This window comes from Piliocolobus tephrosceles, chromosome 8 (assembly GCF_002776525.5).
Source record: "Piliocolobus tephrosceles isolate RC106 chromosome 8, ASM277652v3, whole genome shotgun sequence".
In the NCBI taxonomy this organism is placed as follows: Eukaryota; Metazoa; Chordata; class Mammalia; order Primates; family Cercopithecidae; genus Piliocolobus; species Piliocolobus tephrosceles.
In genome coordinates, this window is record NC_045441.1 from 131,689,988 (window position 1) to 131,711,660 (window position 21,673).

The 21,673-nt window shown below is 37.6% G+C and overlaps 1 long non-coding RNA gene and 3 gene segments (V, D, J or C); 3 read left to right on the forward strand and 1 right to left on the reverse strand.

Moving 5' to 3' along the window:
- Positions 1–21,673, forward strand: part of LOC111532386 — a 512,723-nt gene that overhangs the window by 319,105 nt on the left and 171,945 nt on the right.
- The window catches only part of LOC111521481, a 514,718-nt gene that overhangs the window by 312,133 nt on the left and 180,912 nt on the right, over positions 1–21,673 (forward strand).
- The window catches only part of LOC111521505, a 65,300-nt gene that overhangs the window by 6,338 nt on the left and 37,289 nt on the right, over positions 1–21,673 (reverse strand). Inside the window, exon 3 of one of the 2 annotated variants that reach the window (XR_004229101.1) lies at positions 4,633–4,781. The exons of the other annotated variant lie outside the window; for it this stretch is intronic. This is a non-coding gene — a long non-coding RNA (uncharacterized LOC111521505). The remainder of the gene's footprint in view (positions 1–4,632; positions 4,782–21,673) is intronic. 2 annotated transcript variants of the gene reach the window in all.
- LOC111521501 lies at positions 4,157–4,738 on the forward strand. The segment is given in 2 exon segments: positions 4,157–4,284; positions 4,398–4,738. Coding segments are annotated over 2 exon segments (375 nt in total).

Genomic DNA, 21,673 nt, shown 5'->3' on the forward strand with positions numbered 1-21,673 from the left:
ATCTTTCTATAAAATATCTGCCACTCATCCAGTGTGGACTCGGAGCTTCACCAGATATTTCAGATGAGATGCTTAGGTGCTGATTGACCGAAAAAATTGCAGATATCCTGGGAGGCCAATTGGTCTTTAAAAAGGGCAGGATCTAATCTTAACATTTTGTAAAACCCTTAGCGTTTACCCATATCTGGCACCTCTAGTCGTGTGATTTCTACATAATTGATAAACACATAAATGAATAATGCCGTGGTTTCTATTCAACATTGCACTGAATTTGCAACCAGTGAAACAAGGGGAAAAAGTTGAAAATGAGAAAGGAAAGAAAAATAAGTAAGTATTGGAGCATGACAAGCTTAGTTATAGAGGTTCAAAAGGGTCTAAAGAAGCAATGCATTATCAATAACAAAATGTAGTAAGTTTACTGAATTTAACATAAATATAAAACATTATTTTATTTTCACATACTAGAAGCAGTTAAGATATGTTTCTTAACAAGAGAGACAATTTACAAATAATAATATAAAATATAAAATAAACACCTAAGAACAAATCTATTAGAAGATTAGCAAAGACTATCATGCAGAAAATTATTAAAATTTTAGGAGAATGAGGGTTGGGCACAGTAGCTCACGCCTGTAATCCCAGCACTTTGGGATGCTGAGGCGGGCAGATCATGAGGTCAGGAGTTCAAGACCAGCCTGGCCAATAGGGTGAAACCCATCTCTACTAAACATACAAAATAATTAGCCGGGCATGGTGGCACACACCTGTAGTCCCAGCTAGTCCAGAAGCTGAGGCAGGAGAATGACTTGAACCCGGAAGGCAGAGGTTACAGAGAGCCGAGATTATGTCACTGCACTGCAGCCTGGGCGACAGAGCTAGATTCTGTCAAGAAAGAAAGAAAGAAAGAAAGAAAGAAAGAAAGAAAGAAAGAAAGAGAGAAAGAGAGAAAGAGAGAAAGAGAGGAATTTAAGGGAATGATTTTAAAAGTTTGAAATAAGCCAGGCGTGGTGGCTCACACCTTTAATCCCAGCACTTTGGGAGGTCGAGGTGGGCGGCATCTGAGGTCAGGAGTTTAAGACCAACCTGGCCAACATGGTAAAACCCCATCTCTACTAAAAATACAAAAAATTAGCCAGATGCGGTGGTGGGTGCCTGTAATCCCAGCTACTTGGGAGGCTGAGGCAGGAGTATTGCTGGAACTTGGGAGGCGGAGGTTGCTGTGAGCTGAGATCACACCATTGCACTCCAGGCGGCTGGGCAACAGAGTGAAACTCCATCTCAAAAAAAAAAAAAGTTTGAAATAAGTAAAGGTATACAATATGATCATGAAAAAGTGAATCCAATAGTAAGGTTATTTCAATTTCTGCAGTGTTATCTATATATTCAATACCACAGTAGTCAAACTACAAAAGATTTATTTTATGAAATTTGGCAAATAATCTACAACTAAGTGAAAAAGAATAAAAATAAGCAATATTTAAGGAGTACAAAAAGGTACGTGAATTGCTCTATCAATTATCAAATTATGTTATTTAGGATAATGAAAGGAGCGTGATTAAATAGGCAAATGGAAAATAGAAAATGAAAAATGGGCCCATGAATATACAGGAATTTCACATATGACAGAGGTGTTACTGAAGCTATATGGAGGAATTATGTAATATACAAGTTATTCTGGGGCAGGTGGTTATCCATACAAGGAAAGATTAATTTAAAACTTACTTCACAATATATGCCAAAATAAATCACAAGTGGATTAAATGCTTAAATGCAAAATTCAGAATGTTAGGTGTTTTGGTAAATAATAAGGATTATACTTTCATGAGCTTGGGCTATGGGAGATTTTTTTATATAAAGAATTAAAAAACAGGCTTACCCCAAATAAAAGAATAATACATTCTACCAAATGAAGAAATCCAACAAAAAGTAGCACAGAGAGAGTAAAGACATACACCACAAATTGGAAAGATATTAGCAACACTCATAGCTGACAAAGGTTGGGTATCCAATCCAAACTGTTACAAATAAATAATAGTTAATCAATCAAAAAGAAATATGGACAAAGGGCAGTTTACAGGCAACACTGGTGGCCTATAATATATAAAATATATTCAACCTTCTTAGCAACCAGAAAGAAGCAAACTAAAACTAAAATATTGTGCCATGAGATAATTTTAACATAGTAGACTGGCAAAATTAAAAGTATATTAAATAGCAACCGTAGTCCTAGATGTGGAACATTTGAACACACTCATGAGCTATTGGTGGGATCATTTATTTGGCCTCATCACTTTGGAAAGTATTTTGTTATCTTATGTAAAGTTGACGTGTTGCCTTGAAGACTCAGTCTTTACACTGCCAGGTATGGCAACAATCTTGCACCTAGGTAAGCAGAGACATGTTCAAGAATACAATACTGTTTGTAGCAGCACAACACCCAGGGAAAAATTAGTGTGCATTAATTCAAGAATGAATAATAAATTCTAGCCAATGAAGATAATGTAATACTAGATAGCAGTGAAAGTAAATTGTCTAGATTATGTGTCAACATATCACAGACCTAATGTTGGATGAAAAATTAACATTATAGAAAATATATAAACTAGCCAATTCCTCTTACATTTCAAAGACATGCAAAATTAAATACTACACAATTTACAGATTCTTGTGTAAATGCTAAAGACTATAATGAAAAGCAAGTGAATGACAAATTTAAACTTCAGGTTACACCTACCTGGGCATGGCGGAGAAACAATGAGGAAACCTAAGAGTAACATGGACTGAGAAATTCTCAGCAATAATCTAACTCTTAAGCTGATTGGTTCAGGCAAAGGTACTTCTATATATGCATTGCATATTTGTCATAAATATTGTTCTGTATAGTTCAACATTTAATTCTTTAATGTAACCGGGTGTGGTGGCTCATACCTGTAATCCCAACGCTTTGGGAGGCTGAGGGGGGCGGATCACTGGAGGTCAGGAATTCAAGACCAGCCAGTGACACGGTGAAAGCCTGTCTGTACTAAAAGTACAAAAATTAGCCAGGTATGGTTGTGGGGTCCTGTAATCCCAGCTACTCGGGAGGCTGAGGCAGGAGACTGCTTGAACCCAGGAGGTGAAGGCTGCAGTGGGCCGAGATCACACCACTGCACTCCAGCCTGGGAGACAAAGCAAGATCCGTCTTAAATAAATAAATAAATAGATAAATAAATACTTAATGTAAAGCAGCTGCTATGTGATTTTTATAAGTGTGTCAAAAGCTACTATTTGTAAAGACTAAGTTGTATGATTCCTTACCTGAGATGGAAGGGAGGAGGAGAAGAAGCAAAATCACAAGTTAAAAACCTAAACAGATTAGTTCAACCACTGTGCAAGACAGTGTGGCAATTCCTCAAGGATCTAGAACCGGAAATACCATTTGACCCAGCAATCCCATTACTGGGTATATACCCAAAGGATTATAAATCATTCTGCTATAAAGACACATGCACATGTATGTTTATTGCAGCTCTGTTCACAATAGCAAAGACTTGGAACCAACCCAAATGCCTATCAATGAGAGACTGGATAAAGAAAATGTGACATATATATTCCATGGAATACTATGCAGCCATAAAAAAAGGATGAGTTCATGTCCTTTGCAGGGACATGGATGAAGCTGGAAATCATCATTCTCAGCAAACTAACACAAGAACAGAAAACCAAACACCACATGTTCTCACTCATAAGTGGGAGGTGAACAGTGAGAACACATGGACACGGTGGGGGGAACATCACACATGGGGCCCGTCAGCGGGTGGAGGGCTAGTGGAGGGAGAGCATTAGCAGAAATACCTAATGTAGATGATGGGTTGATGGGTGCAGAAAACCACCATGGCACGTGTATACCTATGTAACAAACCTGCACGTTCTGCACATGTACCCCAGAACTTAAAGCATAATAATTTTTTAAGTAAATAAATGTATGAGTGATTTTACCTAAAAAAGTAGCAAAACAGTGAGTCACAGAAAAAAGAATTAAAGGCAGGCTGAAACTTACACTTTTTTCAACAGCTAAAACAAAGCCTGCCCTCCTACATTCTATGAAATTGAAACGACTCTGTCCCATGTACAGAGCATCTACGAAGGCTATGGGAAGTGATCATGTCACAAGCAGGTTGCTGACGGGGGCGGGGGGAGCGGGTGAGGAAGCCTTACAGAAAAAGCTACCACCATGATTTCTGTCTGAGCCAACCATGTGCCTCAGACTTCTCTGCTGTGTGGCCCTTTCTTTCTGGGGAGCAGGTAAGTCCCTGTTCTGAACTGGTTGAATTCCAGTTCCAAGACTCTGTCCTGTGGCTGCAGTATCAGCCTCCCTCCTGGGTTTTTCCTACAGCTGCTCTCTTCTTCCTTCACAGCCTCCACGGACACCAAGGTCACCCAGAGACCTAGACTTCTGGTCAAAGCAAATGAACAGAAAGCAAAGATGGATTGTGTTCCTATAAAAGGACATAGTTATGTTTACTGGTATCGTAAGAAGCTGGACGAAGAGCTCAAGTTTTTGGTTTACTTTCAGAATGAAGAAATTATTCAGAAAGCAGAAATAATCAATGAGCGATTTTCAGCCCAATGCCCCCAAAACTCATCCTGTACCTTGGAGATCCAGTCCACGGAGTCAGGGGACGCAGCAGTGTATTTCTGTGCCAGCAGCAAAGCCACAGTGCCAAATGTTAGCCCTTCTTAGAACACAAACTCCTTATGGACCCAGCTCAGGAAGTAAGTGTGTAGCAGGTTGGCAGCCTCTATAATAACAGAAACCCAACTTGAAAGACAGTAAATCAGAAGGAAAAACTTGTAAATAACAGCTCTAAGTGAGCACAAACAAAGGGGGGTTATTTAAAACAACTGATGGGGACAAAAGCCCAGGGAAGGGGCAGAAGGCATAAAAAGCTTGGATACTTCAGTGTTCAGGATATTAGGTAAGATATACTAGGTTCCCTTTTCTCTCTCTTTCTATATGAGCTTTACGGATTTCTAACAATCCTTATGTAAAGAATAGGGTTCTGTGCTTTTCACTTGGTAAAGTTGTGAGTTCAGAAATAAGAATGACAAGCAGATCAACTATGTCTGTCAGGTAGACCCTGATCTTCTGACGCAGCACATTTCCTTGAACTAGAGGCAAACTCTAAGGGCTTTTGGAATGCTTCTCACAGCTCTCCCTACCATAGAAGCTTAGTGGGAACCATTAGCAATCCCTGCCCTCTGGGATGTTACAATCACAAACTCTTATTTATTTATTTATTTATTTTTATTTGTTTATTTTTATATTTATTTATTTATTTATTTTTTGAGACGGAGTCTCACTCTGTCACCCAGGCTGGAGTGCAGCGGCGCGATCTCGGCTCATTGCAAGCTCCGGCCCGGGTTCACGAAATGCTCCTGCCTCAGCCTCCTGAGCAGCTACGACTACAGGCGCCTGCCACCACACCCGGCTAATTTTTTGTATTTCTTTTAGTAGAGACGGGGTTTCAGCGTGTTAGCCAGGATGGTCTCCATCTCCTGACCTCGTGATCCGCCCGCCTCAGCCTCCCAAAGTGCTGGGATTACAGGCATGAGCCAACAATTACAAACATTTTTAAAGCAACTCTATTGAGACATAAGATATATATGGAATATGAATGCAATAAACAAATGTAACCACTGCAATGAAACACACCCCCATTTTAAGTGTACGCTTCAACAAATTTTAACATATTTTTATACCCATGTAACCATGACGACAATCAAGACACAAAACATTTTCCTCATCTCAAAAGTCCACCACATCTCTTTAGTGAGGTCTTGTTAATTTCTCTCAGCTTTGCTTTGTATTTTTTATTATACTGATCTTATACATATTTTCCTAAACTTTATTTTAATAAGATTATTATAAATGTACTCAATAAAAATATTTTGTGCCAAGATTTCACATCAGCCTAATTCAATTTCATCTTTACATTTTTCAATTGACATCTCTACCTCAGCATATTACATAAAAATACCTTCTCCAGAAATTGCATATGGTGTGGAGCAACCATATGTGAGCTCACAGTGTCAGCCTTATTTACCATGTGAACCAATCAAGTGTTAGTCCCATTCTATTTCCAGGTAAAATATACTCATTCACATCTATTGGGAAAGCTGTGAAATTTCTTCAAGGTGTACTTTAAGAAGAGGTACATTTTGTTAATGAAAGCATACCTATGAGTTAAAATTAATTAAAGGGAATGTTTTGCAGTTAAGCACATGATTTGGAATGAGGGATTTGGATGTCGCAGCCCTGTGGGGCAAGCCTCTGAGTTCCATTCTTGTTTCTCCCGCAGGCCACCTTCATCAGATCTATAGTTCTACAACACAGAGTGTCAGTAGTAGGGAAGGTTGTTCATGTGAGAACAGGGAATACTTGGGATTCTGCAGTTTCTGCTCAACTTTGCTGTGGACTTAAAATTGCTCCAAAAATACAATTCACTAATTTAAAAATGGATACAAGTATTCAGATGGAGAATTACCATATTGGAGGCACGAAATGGGAACATACTGTTGAATCCGTTGCAATATAGGAAGGGTGTTACACGACATAAACTTTTTCATTATTTACTCCTTTATCTAGGAAATAGGACACTATTCAACATTGACTACAACGAGGATCTTAAATACAGTAGAACTGTCTAAATTCTATCAATAAGAATAGTATATATAATACCAATATTGGGATCTGAGGTGTCTCAGAATTAGTAACACATAGTACTGTAGAGATTATTTTAAAACATAGTGTGGAGATAATTTTGTGATTCCATTTTAGGAATACTATTTCTGATTACATGGTTTCTTAGCATAAAACCTCACTCTTTCATGCAAGAGAGTATATACTATCATACTATGTCCCTGTAGTTTTCTATTCCAATAATCTTCCTCAGGAATAAAATACACATGATGATAATCATGATGATGATATGGATAATGATGAATATAACTGATAATGCAGACGGTATGTGGAAAGATAGATGATAGAATTTGTACCATGTTTCTAGGACTAGAATACAATCATGGTAAGTGTAATATAATACCTGTTATAATTGAAGTCTGCAAACAGTCTAAAGAAGTAGTTTAGTTTTTTTCCCTTGACACCTTGACCAATCTGCAAACTACACATATAGGCTAAGTATTTCCGAGGCTATGTGAACTTCCTAAAAAACATCTCCTGTCTGTGGATTCCAGCATAATGCATACTCTCTTCTAAGGAGAAGTTTTTAACCTGGGATCCATGGATCTCCAAGCAGTGCACAGATAAAATTCAGGGAATCCATAAATTTGAATGGGAAAATAGATCTTTATTTTAACTAATCTCCAACTGAAATACACCTTTCCTTCTATGATATAGTGAGTAAACCATAGTAGTTTTAGCAATACCAGTGACAAGATAAATAACAGAAATCACAGACATTTGCTTATATGTTGCATAAATGACAGTTGATATAAAAGTCAGATATTTTCATATCATGTTACATGCAGTAAGTATACCTTCATCACTATGTTGAAATCGTGACAGTTTTCAGATTCACTAGGTTAGATTTTAATGAAATTTAAAGGTGTTCCTATATTATTATATGAAAAATTTAAAAAATATTTTGATATCTGCATTTCAAAATAATTGTTTTTCTATATTCTAGTTTATGCATTTAAAAATGTTATTCTGAGATGGGGTCCTTAGGATTTACCAGTCTGACAAAGAGGTTCCTGGTACAATGTGAAGAACTCCTGGACACAGAAATAGATCCTCAACGCAGGCATGACTGACAACCTGAAGCCTAGTAAGCATTGGAAGAAGCCATGTTGCAAGCATTCTTTCTCAGAGTTTCACCTACACTGCTGCACCTCTTAATGCTTCTCACTTTAAATAATTACTTTACATTCTCTCTCTCTCTCTCTCCTGCTCTTTTTTTTTCTCTCTCTCTCTCTGCCTTCTGTTTTCCTTCTAGGAGGGAACAGCAACAACTTCTAAACCCCACCAGCTTGCAACCAAAAGTTTCATCATGAAAGCATCTTTTAATTGCCGATAACCTCAGAAATAGAACAATATTTGTCTACCAAAACAAAAGCAATCATCTAGGTTTTGATTAAGAAATCATCTAGGATCCTATTTTTATTTACTAAAACTATTGGGAAGAACCTATGTTATACGATGAATTTACGCTTATGCAAATTTCTACTCAGTGTTGGAAAATGATACTTTAGTCAGCTGGTACAACCCTATGACCGTAAATGTCTGATTTCACTTGATATAGTATTGACTTCCTAACTTTCTGTGAATTAGAACTTCAGGTCCAGAAAGTAATAAGAGCAAACACAAATAAAGTGTTTCTTATGTACTAAGAACTCTTCTAAATGCTTTATTTATGTAACGTTCATCACAGGTTTTGGGGTAGTTACTTATTATCTCAATTTTACAGATAAAGTCAAATTGACGAGAGGCTCTGTTACTTTTCCAAGGTTACATAGCTGCTAAATGGCAGAGACAGGACTAAAGCTCATGCTGTCTCCCAAGTCCCTGCTCTAATCCACTGTCACTAGGGGAGGGGCGCTTCAGACACTTTGCTATTCCTAAAACTACAGGAGTAGCCCCCACCCCATCTCTACTGTATTAATTATTTATAGTAAATACAGAGGGTGTAGAGAATCGGTTCTTAAAAAAAAATAAAAATAGAAATAAACTTCCAAACCTCTTCTTGTGTTTAGTTGAGCACAGGTGCATAGCACCCTGTGTATGACTCTGACCAGGAAATGAGGGATTGGCTCTTCTGACCATGCAGGAAGGCACTTGTCCATTTAGAAGGGATATGAAAAGCTTCTATAAGCAAAAGAGGAGGTGCATGTGACTTGATCTCTCTAATTCTTCATCTCACCATCTGCAAAATCAGCTGTGACAATCAGTCATCACGTAGCACTGACAAGTTCTTTATATTAAGCCCCAGGGAGGGGCTAGATCTCAGCCCCTTCCCTTGGCCCCTCTCTCTCTCTCTCTCTCTCTCTCTCAGAGCCTGTGTCTGTAACTTCAGAGAGATTTCATCGCTGCTATGGGCAGCTGGGTCCTCTCTGCTGTGTGACCCTGTGTCTCCTGGGAGTAGGTGAGCTTAGCACACATCTGGCTAGTCAATTCCTATCCTGGGCTTGCCAGGCCCCTCCCTGGCCAGCACCTCCCTTCTGGGCATGATCTCCAGCCTTTATCGCTTGGACCTTGGATGCTGACATCTATCAGATGCCATGTACTGGTACTGGCAGGACCCAAAGCAAAATCTGAGACTGATCTATTACTCAAGGGTTGAAAAGGATATTCAGAGAGGAGACCTAACTGAAAGCTGCAGTGTCTCCCAAGAGGAGAAGGGCCTGTTTCTTCTCATGGTGAAGTTGGCCCACCCCAGCCAAACAGCTTTGTACTTCTGTCCTGGGAGCGTACCACAGTGGAAGCGCAGCCATTGTCTCTCTGTGCAGAAATGTGTCCTAGTCCTACAGTCCCCACCATATTCTCTAGCTTAATTTTTTCATTTTTAATATTTTCATGAAATTTTACTATGTCCTGTTACTTTTGGAAATACAAAAGATACAAAACTGAAAAGAAAATAGGATAAGTCCTTTATCCAAGGAGCTAAGAGTCTAGCAAGAAAGTAATTACAATAGAATGGAAAATATAATATATAATACTATAATCAGAAGTCATTTGGGAGCTTAAGGGAGGACATGCACAATTCTGTCTGATTGAATCAGAGAAAGCAAAGAGGAAGTCACATTAGAACTTCACCAGATAGACTTGGTTCTGAATAGGGCATTCTGGGCAAAGAGAACAACTTTTGCAAAGGCATATTAAAGAGTGTGACACTTTAGGGAGCAGTTTACAAAGAGAAACAAGATGATCAATTTATATGAATCAAAAGAAATGGAATACATTTGAGGAAGTAGACAGAAAGGAGTTTTTGAAAAAGTTGAATTCTTGATTCCATGAATATAATAAGTATGAAAGTCCTTTGTAGGCTGTTGCTCAAAAGAGAGAGCTGAAGCTTGATTGTCATCAGCAGACAAGCAAACGGTACAATTTTTCAGTTTTCCTCATATAACTTCAATCATTTACAAAGGGCACAATTTCAAACAATATGAAATCATGTTAGCAGTGGCAGTTCCCATTTGGGGTAATAGGGTTCAACTGTCTATGGAACAATCAGATAAAAACTAGAAGCAGGCAACTGCATAGACAAGACGTGAAATTGAGATACCATAAAGCTGGACTAGAGGTTGAGATTCTGCAGATTTCAGCATGTAAATAATTGAAATATGGGGACAGAAAATTCCACCAAAATATAGATTTAGATCTCAGAGATAAAATGCATGGAAATTAAGACTGTGGTATTCTGGTTCCTTATGGTGATTAAAGAAGCCTGAGAGTGAGGAGTGATTAGAACATGGAATGTAAAAACAGAAGAGGGAGAGAGTGAGAGTTTTGTTTTGTCTAGTATTTGACATTTCTAAGAAAATTAGGGGAAAAAATAAACGTAACCCAGGCAGAAGAAGCCACAAACACTTCTTGGGTAACAGGGAATAGTCAGTAAAACGTTATATGTTAGTTTACTGAGATGAACAGAACCTTTTCCGTTGAGGTTCCTTTTGGAAAGACATAAGACTTAGCTAAGATTCCAAGAAATCACCAAAGTAGGAAATGAAAAGCCTCCATGAATGAAGTTGCATGAGTCTGCCTACCAGTGGATAAAGGACAGGACAAAAGAATAGCTGCAAAGGATAAAAGAATAGCTAAGGCATTGAAGTAGAAGCTTCAAGCGAGAGGACTAAATCTAACAAACATGAAGAATTATTACAAAACCACAATAATAAAAGTGGTGTAATATAGGGGCACTGATATATAAATAGATCCAAGGGAAAAAATACACATGCATAAACACACAGCAATGGTACTGCAATAATCAAAGAATATATCTTTCAACAAATGCTGATGGGAAAATTGGGTATCTATACAAAGAAAAACAAGTGCAATTGGACACATCTCAATACATAGCCAAAATCAATCCCAGCTATATTAAAAGCATAATTGTAATAAAATCACAAGGCTTCTAGAACACTGTATAATGTAAGAGTACATCTTCATGGCCTCAAAGAAGGGAAAGATTTCTTATTCCCTCAATCAGTAGGGAACAGATTGATAAAAATGGCTATATAAAAATTAAGATATTGAATTTATCAAAGTTAATTATATAAGAGTGACAGGATTGACTGTATAGTGACATATCATTAAATATATATATATTTACACTAAATTAATATCTCTATCTGTATTTATGTATTCAAGAAAAGCTAGTATATATAATTTATTTTTTAAAAACCTACAAACTAATTTTTCTACAGATCAATGAGAAAAAGGGAAGTGTCAGTAGAAAAAGTGAGTGAAAACCATAAGCACCTAGCAAAATCTCACTGGTCATTAAATATGTAAATGTTGCTAAATTTAATAATCAGGGAAATAGAAATTGAGTCCTATGAAATATATATCCACAAAAATGGCTATGATGATAAAAATAGCAACCTATTAAGTGTTGGCAAGGCAAAGTGTCAACAAGAACTCTCTGAATCACTGACTAGAGTGTATATTGGTGGATCCCCGTTGGAAAACAATTTGGCATTGTCTAGTAAAGTTCACGATGTACATACCCACTATCCATCAATTCCACCCTTGAGAAAGGCTTTTCTAGAGAAACCCTTACATGAAAATCAGGACGAGAATATTCACTGTAATACATCTGTAATAGCAAAAACGTATAAAATATCCGAATGTAACTGAACAGAAGAATAAATTCTGGTTATTATAAAGAAATTACACAGCAGTGAAAATTCATGAACTAAAATTAAATACACAAACATGAATGAATTTCACAAATTTGAATGAAAAATTACACTGCAGAAGAAAAGTACAGTACTATCTCATTTGTATAAAGCTTGAAAGCATGTAAAACTAAATACTATTTTGTTTGCTTTTGTGGCTATGTATTAAAATATAAAAGAGAAGCAAATAATTACAAAAACAAACACCTCAATAGAATTAGAGAACAGAGGCATGGAATCTGGGAAGAGAAATAAGAGCTTTCAAATGTTCTGGTAATATTTTATTTCCTGTGCCAAGTTGTTTTTTTAAGTGATCATTCTTTGGTATGTTATCAAGTCATTATCTATATATTCAAAGTCAATTTTGTAATGTGGAGAAAACCACCTCACTGAACAATTAAACAAGTAAGGAGAAACCTATGGAAAGATATACATTAAGCTGTTAACATTACATACCTGAAATGAGGATGAGATGGAGGAAGAAAAAAGTGAGAAAAAAAAATCATCAAAAAATACACTATTTAAAATAAATAGTTACAGAGAGAAAAAGCAAAAAAGGGAGGTTATCTAAAAGAAACATTAGTAAATGAACAAGCTAAAATACACCAGAAAGAGCTAGAAAGTAAAGTATTTTTCAAAGCAGTGCCTAGTTTCAGAATCATAAAGATAGTAATTACAACAGAGGTATGTATTATACAAAAAGATAATTAGATAATTTATAGCCAGAAGGAATGCCCAGTCTTGAGTTAGAAACTGATGCTCCAATTAATGGCAAAGGACATTTTTGAAACAACTGTGAAACTTTGCATAAAAACTAAATAGTAGATAAGATGAAAATGCATTGATGAGAAAGGATGATGATCATTAACTGAAAAAAGCTTATCAAACAGAATTTCAAGAATATTGTTTATAAAAAATAATGTGTGTATATATCTACACATTTATATATGGAGAGAGAGAAGGATCTAGAAAGACCCTCACTAAGGTGTTAACCGTGATAATTGCTTTCTGGCAGTGGTATCGTATTTTTATTTTGTTATTTTATTTTCTAACTTTCTAAAATATCAGTGCATTGCTCATATTAGCAAAAACAGACATAAAGTATTTTTAAATGAATACAAAATAACTTAGTTATATTTACTGAGTTAGGATAAAAGCTTTTTTCCCCGATACCATAAAGTGTTTTTGCTCAGGAACATGAAGCAATAACATGATGATTACAAGTCTGCAGAGGGATCACGTCAAGAAGGTGCAGAGAGGGCGTCAAAAAGCCTCATCCCTTTGCGATGTCAGTGTGACCATGGGCACCAGGCTCCTCAGCAGTGCAGCCCTGTGTCTCCTGGCAGCAGGTGCGCCCCGAGCACAAAAGGAAAATCCTTGTCCTCGGCTTGCCAATCCCCAAATCCAAGCTTTTGTTTTGTTTTGTTTGTTAAGCTCTTTCCTGGACTGTTTCTACAGCATCTGTTTCTTTCTCTTACAGGCTCTTTTCATGCCAAAGTCACACAGACTCCAGGATATTTGGTCAAAGGAAAAGGACAGAAAACAAAGATGGATTGTACCCCCGAAAAAGGACATACTTTTGTTTATTGGTATCAACAGAATCAGAATAAAGAGTTTACATTTTTGATTTCCTTTCAGAGTGAACAAGTTCTTCAAGAAACGGAGCTGCACAAGAAGCGATTCTCATCTCAATGCCCCAAGAACCCACCTTGCAGCCTGGAAATCCTGTTCTGGGAACCAGGAGACACGGCACAGTATCTCTGTGCCAGCAGTCAATCCACAGCACTGAAATGTCAGTTCCTCTTAGCACACAAACTTGTCACAGCACAGGCCCAGTTCAGGAAGCAGGTGATGTATTTAGGTTGGAAGGGAGTAATAGAAAGTAACTGGAGCCAGTTTAAGCCACAGTGGAATTTAACACAAGGATAAAGGGTGTTTAGCAAAACTCAAGAGGCGATGGACAGCAGTTCTGAAAAGGCACACTAGGGCTGGGGTCTAGAATGACTATCTCTCCAGCTCTGATTTTTCTTCAGTTTTGGCTGCTGCATGCTTTTATCTCCCTGTACACCATCTCTTTCTCTCCAGGCCTCATGGTGAGAATGAGATGGTCACTAAAGATTACAAATTCAGTTGCCATCATTTCCCTACACTGATAAACACTAGCTCAGATCTTTCTAAGCCTGAGTTCAAAATCCCAGGAGAAAAAACCGATCGGTCATGATCCAGCCATGAACCTTCTCATGGAGCACTCAGCAGTAGGCATATATGTATGTATTTAAAATCACATAAATGTTACTTTTCCACTCAGCTCAAGCAAGGGAACTGCTCTGTTTTTCTATATGTACATTCGGTCTGTTGCTTCTATATGATAGAGAGTACTCATATCCATTTCTTCAGAAACACATACCCAGATTTTCTCCAGTTTCCTGCCAGAATTGAAATTCTTGTACAATTTCGATCCTGAAATGAACAAAAATATTAGACATGGGAAGAACGAGGAAATGTTACACATGGGGAAAAAATAAACAATAAAAACTAAAAACCAACCTTGAAATAACACAAATTGTTGGACATTTTCCAACAAATGGAAATTGACAACAACAAATTGTTGGAATTTTTGAGCAGTTATTATAGAAATATGTTCAAGAATTTGGAGGAAAATATGGTCATGATTTAATCAACTGATGAAATTGATTAACCCATAGCAATCAAGACAAAAAGGGGAAAGACACAAATTACCATATCAATGATGAAGGAAAGCATATGTCTATAGATACAAAAGACATTAAAATAGTGACAGAATATTGTAAGTATATGCAATACATTATTCAACTTAGATGAAATGAAATTACTTGAATAACACCACCTACCAAAATGATTCAAAATGAAATAAGAAATGTAAAGAACTTCAAATGAAGGAAGCTAAATTTTTTTTTATCAAAAACCTTCTCTCAAAGGAAACTACAGACACAAATTATTTCTTCATGAATTCTATTTAAAAATTAAGGAAAAAAGACTATCAATCTTACATAAACATTTTCAGAAAACAGAAGAGGAAGAAACACTTCACAACACTTTTATAAACCCAGCAAAACCCTAATGGCAAAATCTGTCAAATGCATCTTTGCAGTATCTTTTATGGCTGTAAATGAAAGAAAACTTTTCACAATATATTAACAAATTAAATCCAAATATGTCTCAATAAAATACTGGCAAACTGAATCCAGCAGCACATCAAAAAGCTTATCCACCATGATCAAGTTGGCTTCACTCCCGGGATGCAAGGGTGGTTCAACGTATGCAAATCAATAAACATAATTCATCACATTAACAGATCTAAAGACAAAAACCACATGATTATCTCAATAGATACAGAGAAGGCCTTCAATAAAATTCAACATCATGTTAAAATCTCTCAATAAACTAGGTATTGAGGAACATACCTCAAAATAATAAGAGCTATTTATGACAAACCCACAGCCAATATCATACTGAATGGGCAAAAGCTAGAAGCATTCCCCTTGAAAATGAACACAAGACAAGGATGCACTCTCATTACTCCTATTCAACATTAGTATTGGAAGTTCTGGCCAGAGCAATTAGGCAGGAGAAAGAAATAAAAGATATTCAAATAGGAAGGGAGAAAGTCAGATTGTCTTTTTTTGCAGATGACATAATCCTGTATCTAGAAAACCCCATTGTCTCAGCTCAAAAGCTTCTTAAACCGATAAGCAGCTTTAGCAAAATCTCAGGATAAAAACTCAAAGTACAGAAGTCACAAGCATTTCAATACATAACAGGCAAGCAGAGAGCAAAATCATAAATGAACTCCCATTCACAACTGCTACAAAGAGAATAAAATACCTAGGAACATAGCTAACAAGGGAAGTGAAGGCCTTCTTCAACAATAACTACAAACCACTGCTCAAGGAAACCAGAGAGGACACAAACAAATGGAAAAAGATTTAATCCTCATGGATAGGAAGAATCAATATCATGAAAACGGCCATATAGAACATAGTAATTTATAGAGTCAATGCTCTTCCCATTAAACTACCATTGACATTCTTCACAGAATTAGGAAAAACTATTTTAAATTCATATGGAACCAAAAAAGAGCCTGAATAGCTAAGACAATCCTAAGCAAAAAGAACAAAGCTGGAGGCATCATGCTACTGGACTTCAAACTATACTATAAGGCTACAATAACCAAAACAGCATAATACTGGTACAAAAACAGACACATAGACCAATGGAAGAGAGTAGAGAACTCAGAAATGATTGCACATCTACACATCTGATCTTCAACAAAGCTGACAAAAACAAGCAATGTGTAATGGATCTCCTATTTAATAAAAGGTGCGGGGAGAATTGGCTAACCATTTGCAGAAAATTGAAACTGGACCTCTTCCTCACACCTTATACAAAAACTAAATCAAGATGAATTAAAGACTTGCATGTAAAACCTAAAACTATAAAAACCCTAGAATAAAATCTAGGCAATATCATTCAGGATATAGGCACAGACATAGATTTCATGAAGAAATCATCAAAAGCAATTATAACTAAAGCAAAAAATGACAAAGGGATCTAAAGAGTTTCTGCACAGCAAAAGAAATTATCATAGTGAACAGGAAACCTACAGAGTGGGAGAAAATTTTGTAGTTTATCCATCTGACAAAGGTCTAATAACCAGAATCTACAAGAAATTCAAACAAATTTACAAGAAAAAAACAAACAACCCCATTAAAAAGTGGGCAAAGGACATGAACAGACACTTGTCAAAAGAAGACATTCATGCGGCCAACAAACATACCAAAAAAAATCTCAACACCACTGATCATTAGAGAAATGCAAATCAAAACCACAATGAGATACCATCTCATACTAGTCAGAACAGCCATTATGAAAATGCTGGCAAAGTTGTCGAGAAATAGGAATGCTTTTCCACGGTTGGTTAGAACCTAAATTAGTTCAACCATTGTGGAAGACAGTGTGGGGCTTCCTCAAAGATCTAGAACCAGAAATACCATTTGACCCAGCAATCCCATTACTGGGTATATACCCAAAGAAATATAAGTCATTCTATTACAAAGATACATGCCTGCATATGTTCATTGCAGCACTATTCATAATGGCAAAGACATGGAATCAACCCAAATGCCCACCAACAACAGACTGGATAAAGAAAATGTGGTATATGTACACCATGGAGTACTATGCAGCCATAAAAAGGAATGAGATCATGTCTGTCAGGCCTCTGAGCCCAAGCCAAGCCATCGCATCCCCTGTGACTTGCATGTATATGCCCAGATGGCCTGAAGTAACTGAAGAATCACAAAAGAAGTGCAAATGCCCCACCTCACCTTAACCAATGACGTTCCACCACAAAAGAAGTGAAAATGGCCAGTCCTTGCCTTAAGCGATGATATTATCTTGTGAAAGTCCTTTTCCTGGCTCATCCTGGCTCAAAAAGCTCCCCCACTGAGTACCTTGTGACCCCCACTCCTGCCCGCCAGAGAACAACCCCCCTTTGACTGTAATTTTCCTTTACCTACCCAAATCCTATAAAATGGCCCCACCCTTATCTCCCTTCACTGACTCTCTTTTCGGACTCAGCCCACCTGCACCCAGGTGAAATAAACAGCCATGTTGCTCACACAAAGCCTGTTTGGTGGTCTCTTCACACAGACGTGCATGACAGTGTCCTTTGCAGGGACATGGATGAAGCTGGAAGCCATTATCCTCAACAAACTAACCCAGGAACACAAAAGCAAACGTTGCATGTTCTCACTGATAAGTGGGAGCTAAACCAAGAAAACACATGGACACAGGGAGAGGAACAACACACACTGGGGCCTGTTGGGTGGTGGGGTGGGAGGAGGGAGAACATTAGGAAAAATAGGTAATGCTTGCTGGACTTAATACCTAGGTGATGGGTTGACAGGTGTAGCAAACCACCATGGCACACGTTTCCCTATGTAACAAACCTGCACATCCTGCACATGTACCCCAGAAATAAAACAAAAGAAAGTAGAGTTGCTATAAAGTACATCTATTGGAGTGGGAGGTAACTAGATAATTCACTCAAATTTTGATGAGCAAAAGCTTCCAAAAATTAACTTTCTTCAAAAAATAGAAAATACACTTTTGGATCAAAAATAAATAATACATAAATCCAAATAGGAATATATGTACATATTTGTGTGCATATACATATGTGTATATGTGAACAATTCTACAACATGACCAAGTGAGTTTATTGCAGGAGAAACAGTGGTTTAGCTTCCAAAATCAATATATTTCACTATATCAGAATAATAAAGAATAATCACTTGACCCTCTCAATAGATTCGGAGAAACCTTTGACAAAATCAATACTTATCCAAAAGACACACTATCAGTAAACTAGCAAGACAGTTATCTTAATCTGATTAAAGTTATAGATGAAAAATTTACAAATAACATCTGATTTAATCATGTGTTGAGCACTTTCCTCCTATAATATAATAAGACACTGAAGGGGTGGCTTGCCCCTCCACACCTGTGGCTGTTTTTTGTTAGGTGGAAGTGTCTCATTAGGTGGAACGAGAGACTTGAGAAAAGAAATGAGACACAGAGACAAAGTATAGAGAAAGAAAAAGTGGGCCCAGGGGACCAGTGCTCAGCATACAGAGGACCCAGGCTGGCACTGGTCTCTGAGTTCCCTCAGTATTTATTGATCATTATCTTTACCATCTTGGAAAAGGGAAGTGGCAGGATAATAGGATCATAGTAGGGAGAAGGTCAGCAGTAAGACATATGAATAAAGATCTCTGTGACATGAATAAGTTTAAGGAGAAGTGCTGTGCCTTGATATGCATATACAAACATCTCCATAAACGTTTTTAGCGCATAAAGAGCAGCACTGCCGCTAGCATGTCCCACCTTCAGCCCTAAGGCGGTTTTCTCCCATCTCAGTAAATAGAAGATACAATCGGGTTTTACACCGAGAAGTTCCATTGCCCAGGGACGGGCAGGAGACAGATACTTTTCTCTATCTCAACTGCCAAGAGGCCTTCTTTCATTTTATACTAGTCCTCCTCAGCACAGACCCCTCACGGGTGTCAGGCTGGGGGACAATCAGGTCTTTCCCTTCCCATGAGGTCATATTTCAGACTATCACATGGGGAGAAACCCTGGACAATACCTAGCTTTCCTAGGCAGAGGTCCCTGCGACCTTCCACAGTGTAAGTGTCCCTGGGTACTTGAGATTAAGAGAATGGTGATGACTTTTAACCAGCATACTGCCTTCAGGCACTTGTTTAACAAAGCACACCCTGCACAGCCCCAAATCCTTTAAACCTTGAGCCACCACAGCACATGTCTCTTGCAAGGACAGGGTTTGGGGTAGGGTCACAGATTAACAGCATCTCAAATACAGAACAAAATGGAGTCTCTTATGTCTACTTCTTTCTATATAGACACAGTAACAGTCTGATCTCTCTTTTCCCCACAGACACAAGCCATGAAGTTTTCTCATTATTTCTTACTTTATTTTAATTATAGATGAGATCTCACTATATTCCCCAGGTGGGACTTGAATTCTTGGGCTTAATAAATGTTTGCGCTAAGCTGCTCACTATTTTTATTCAATATTATATTGGCAATCTTAACCAGCATGATAAAGCAACAAAAATAAAAGTTTTAAACATTGAAAAGGAAGAAGTCCAATTATTTGCAGATTACATGACTGTTTACATAGAAAATCATAAGAAATCAAGGAACAACAACTATAAATAATTAGTGAATTTACCAATATCACAGCATACATCAGTATTTTAAAAATCAAGATTTTTTTTACTAGTTGAAAACAATTGAAACACAAACTTCAGAAAATAATACCATTTACAATAGTACCAATAACAAATTACTTAAGAACAATTTAGCATAGATGTTCAATTAAAAACTACAAAACTCCACAAAGGGAACCTAAAGAAAATATTTTTAAATGGAGAGATATATCATGTTTATGGATTGGAAGTTTCAATGCATTAAGATGGTAATTTTCAACAAGTATGTTGGAAAAACTGGATAATCATATGGAAAAAACAAACCTTTACTGTCACCTACTACCATAAATGAAAATTAAATTGAGATGTTTCACAGACATAATTATAAAAGCTGAAAACACAAATATTCTAGAAGAAAACATAGAAAAACATCTTTGTGAGTTGAGAGCAGGCAAAATTATCTTAGGACAGCAAAAACTCTACGCAGTAGTAAAGAAATAAAATTACTTATCCTTTGGCAGTCTTTTATGCCAGAGGATGTGTGTTGTACAGATGAATAACTCACACATGGAATGAGGGGTTCAATAGTCCTTAGAATCATGTGCATACACACAGCACACAGATGGACATGGTCTGTGGGTAAGACCAAGAAATCTTTGTCCCACCTGTGGTAGAGTATAGGTCAGAGCAAATGTGGATTATAAATACAATTTGAGAGGTGCATGAGCCAGCTCAGAGTAGAGAATATATTGGCCCGTGTCACGAAGAACCCTCTCATTTTTCCAGAAATTGGGATGCCTTTTTCAATTTCATTTCCGTGCGAATGTGTGTCTCCTCCATTCATTCCTCTGATAATGCTCACTCACTTCTCCTCGGGCATAGATTATGCTCCCAGAATGATTTCTGCTTCTTCTTTCCTTGCTCTGCACCTACAAACTTCTGTCAGAAATGCCCAGGAAAATGGTCTCTCAACCACTGGATATCAGTCCTCTTTTCTCTCGACTAACATGACCACAAAGAATAGTTAATATTCAACTCCCAATTATTAATTCCGCTCAAATTACTGCCCACAGCAGAGGGCACCAAAACAGCATGTTTACTTTAAGCATTTCAAATAAGGGCAATGATTTATTTTTTTACATTGAAGACAAACCCCAAATAAAAGTTCTTATGACCATTTTCTTGTTTATATTCATCAGATCCCTGGCTAAGGAGTTTACTGGAACAAATCCACATTTTTATTCACATTGCTAATGGAGAACTTTAACCAGAAAGAGAAGAAGGGAGGGGACACTGGAATATGTTATCTGGAGTGTAGGCAATGGCTGTAAAATGTGCTTGGGTACTCCTAAATAAAGCAACAACTATTCGAAATTACACAGGAGACACAGAAGTGGTGAAGGAGGTGGTAGATGAACAAGAGAGCCCATGAGGAGTTGGTAATTACTGATGATGACTCATGTGAGGACATGAAGGCTCATCATTTTATTAAGCCTACTTTGTATATGCTTGAAATTTTTAGAATTAAAAGTAAAAATATCTAAAAATAAGACTTTGCCAATTTGACATGCAGTAGGAATGAGTAGGGTAGGATGCCATGGTGTACCCATGCATGAGGGAGAGCCAGTGATATGGGCAGCAGACAAAAATACTGGGTAGAAGAGGGTGGTTTCTCAGCAAAGGCCCCACCCTCAAGCCTGGTGACCTGCAGCTGTAAATGGGGACAGGCATTCCTGTTTTCATCCCCAAAAAGTTGTCTTTTAACCCACTATGTCCCCTTTCTTGTACCCATATAAACCCCAAACCCCAGACTTCAGAGGCAGACAAGCAGGTTAGGAGACAAGCAGAGGGAGGGCAGAACGACGTGGCAGAGAAAAAGAGGAAGAATGTCTGAACCCCGAGAGGAGTTCAACTGGGGGCTGTCAGAGAAGAGTTCAGTCTCTAGATGGCCAAACTCCAAGGGGAAGATCATCTTCTTACTCCATCCCCCCTTCTAGCTCCCC